This window comes from Vigna radiata, chromosome 7, assembly GCF_000741045.1.
Source record: "Vigna radiata var. radiata cultivar VC1973A chromosome 7, Vradiata_ver6, whole genome shotgun sequence".
Lineage (NCBI taxonomy): Eukaryota > Viridiplantae > Streptophyta > Magnoliopsida > Fabales > Fabaceae > Vigna > Vigna radiata.
Window position 1 is genome coordinate 22666377 of NC_028357.1, and position 2889 is coordinate 22669265.

A 2889-nucleotide genomic window follows, 5' to 3' on the forward strand; every position below is an offset into this window, starting at 1 on the left:
AACACAAATTACGTTATATATGACTACATTGACTAGATTAGGACTAAATTGAACATAAATTAAGTTCTTTAGGACTACATTGAATAAAAAAATAAAATGGGATCATTCCGAATAATCCTAACCAAAACTGGGAAAAAAAAAGTATTATACCTTTATTTAATTGTATTGCGTGCATACACTACATGATAAGTTAACTTTTTTTTTTGATTGAAGTGTATTTATTGTTATTTTTAATGCATCAAAAGTATAAATTTTAAAAATAAAAATATTATTTTCCAATGACGGCTTTAAGAAAATTCCTTACATGTCAGATAAAAAAATACCTTAACAACCCAGAAACAAAAAGATTCTGATATTAATACATGTGAGTTTGGAAGTTACAAAATTTAATTTCATTTACGGTATAAAAATAATTTATATCTAACTGTATGTAATATTGTTTTATTAATCATAAATTTTCATATTTTTTAATTTAAAAAGATAAAAATATGAGCTAAAACTTAATTAAACCTTATTTAAATTACCAAAAAAGGTATCCAATGTTGAAAAAGTTGATGGCAGTGTAATACTAACTATCGAGACTTTGTAGTGTGTAGGAATCCATCAAATGCAAAAAGAATGTAAGAATAAATAGAAGAAAAACAAAATTGTAGCATAAGAATATATACTTTAGAAGAAGCAAGAGTTGGCTTATGCCCAAAGTTTGTTCTTCATTCAAAATTCCAAAACCAAGTGATGAAGCAATTCCCTCTTTTGTGAACTTTATGAAAAGGAAACTCTATAAGACTGAAGCACAGCAGAACGACACCATGTCAGAACAACCAAAAAATTCTCTTAATTTACAACAACTTTCACTCACTCTCTGTTTCCATTATCTCCCACCAACATGAAGTCATACGGTACCACAATTTTTGCACACTTATTTGGTCTTCTCGCTCTCATCCTCTTACTCGTTTGGTTGCTGCATTATCGTGAGGGCATTCAATATGATTCCGACGATCCATTTCGCGTTTTCAATGTAACATTCTCTTTTTATTGCTCTTTCTTTAACCGCAAAATTCACGTTCTACTCTGAGTTTTTATTTCCATCTTGCAGGTTCACCCCTTTTTGATGTTCTTCGGCTTCATTTTCCTTATCGGTCAAGGTATCTTTCTCTTGCATCATGTCCTAATTTAACATATTTCATTTACTTTTACCGATTAATTCATTATTTTAACTGAAAATCGTTCAAGTACGAGAAGTTAGAACAAATTTTAAGGAAAAAAATCTTAAATCTATTATTTATTTTGAGTTGGAAGTGATGTTAATTTTCTACTCAAAAACCTTTATCACGTAAAGTATGATTCTTGGGCAATGATTATTTGAGTTGGTGTGAAATTTGAGCAGCTATACTAGCATATCAAACGGTGCCAGGAACGCATGAAACGCAGAAGATTGTTCACTTGACGCTGCATCTAATTGCTATAATTCTTGGGATTGTTGGTTTGTGCGCGGTTTTCAAGTTCCATGATATGGTGAACTTGACAGACGTATACAGCCTCCATTCATGGATTGGCATTGGCACATTTTGCTTGTTTGGCCTTCAGGTATATACATAGTCTCTATCATATCACATTATGCTAAAATTTTTCTAACTAACTAAGAAAATTGGTAGCAAAATTTGATAATTGGAATATATGATGACTTTGTGGGTGAAGTGGCTTTTGGGGTTGGTGTTCATGCTTCAAGGATCTCAACAATCAAGGGCTTCAATGGCTCCATGGCACGTAGCAGGTGGCAGAGCACTGTTTTTCATGGCAATTTGTGCTGCATTAACAGGGTTGATGGAGAAGTACACTTCTTCGAAATTACTGGCACACCAGAGAGAATCTCATTTGATCAACTTCACAGGTCTAGCAATTCTCTTGTTTGGAGTTTTTGTCGACATGGCTGTTGGTTTGGCCCGTTTTCCCTGAATTGCTTTCTTTCATTCACCATTTCGTTTTTGGATTTTGGAATTCCTTCTTCGGTCACTGCAAATGGCTTGTGTAATTTCTCTTGATGTGGATTCTTGTGGAATATAATTTTACCGATTCAGGTTGTTTGGTTTCATGATAAAGTTATTTAGTTATTTGTTCGACCGGTGTTATGAATTGGAAGCAGAGAACTTATTTCTTCACAGACAACGTCAGTCACTTATGCGTTCTTATAGAAGATGTGTGCTGTTAATCCATTTTCTTATTACTCATTCTTTATATAATACAATAAAATATGGATAAATATTTATTACATAATATTTAAAGTAAAATTTAATCAATAATAAAATAATAAATACTCAATTAACGTGGTTATGTCAAATAACATATCAAATAGACTAATATAAAAAAATACATTAATTATTTATAGTTGAGGTCAACTATTTAACATTAAGTAAGTCGTTTAAGAATTCAAAAATTGTATTTAATGTTAAGTAATGGTTCACTAAACACATAGTCTACTTCCTTACCTTAAACATATATTTATAAATTTTGGAATGGGTTTTTAATTAACAACGACCTAATTATGACCCAATTGCAGGTAATTATATTTTATCTTCAGTTAGCTTTAGGGTTAATTGTCCTAACCACTAGCTGATCGATTCACCTTTTAGTCCATTCGATCTTACTGATGGCTCGAGCACAAGTTGTTGCAAAACTGACCGTCCGGTCCATAGTGATAAAATTATTGTTTATTTAATTGGTGTTATGAATTGGAACCAACAGGAATTTCTTTTGCACTTAACCAACCGAGAATGGATCGATGATGTTCATTTCCCACTACGTGAAAGGCTAGAGAGAGGAGATGTTGCATACTTCTAACAACTCTTACATTTCTAGACAAAGACTTTACAAGGTCATCCAATAATAGCT

At 31.9% G+C, this 2889-nt stretch overlaps 1 protein-coding gene across 1 annotated transcript; it reads left to right on the forward strand.

Annotated features, from left to right (window-relative positions):
• Nucleotides 1–788: 788 nt before the first annotated feature.
• LOC106767627 (probable ascorbate-specific transmembrane electron transporter 1) lies at nt 789–2092 on the forward strand. Its single transcript, XM_014652555.2, has 4 exons — nt 789–1018; nt 1097–1145; nt 1388–1587; nt 1699–2092. Exons 1-4 carry the CDS (start codon nt 887–889, stop codon nt 1954–1956), a joined length of 639 nt encoding a protein of 212 aa, XP_014508041.1. The 5' UTR covers nt 789–886; the 3' UTR covers nt 1957–2092.
• Nucleotides 2093–2889: the final 797 nt, after the last annotated feature.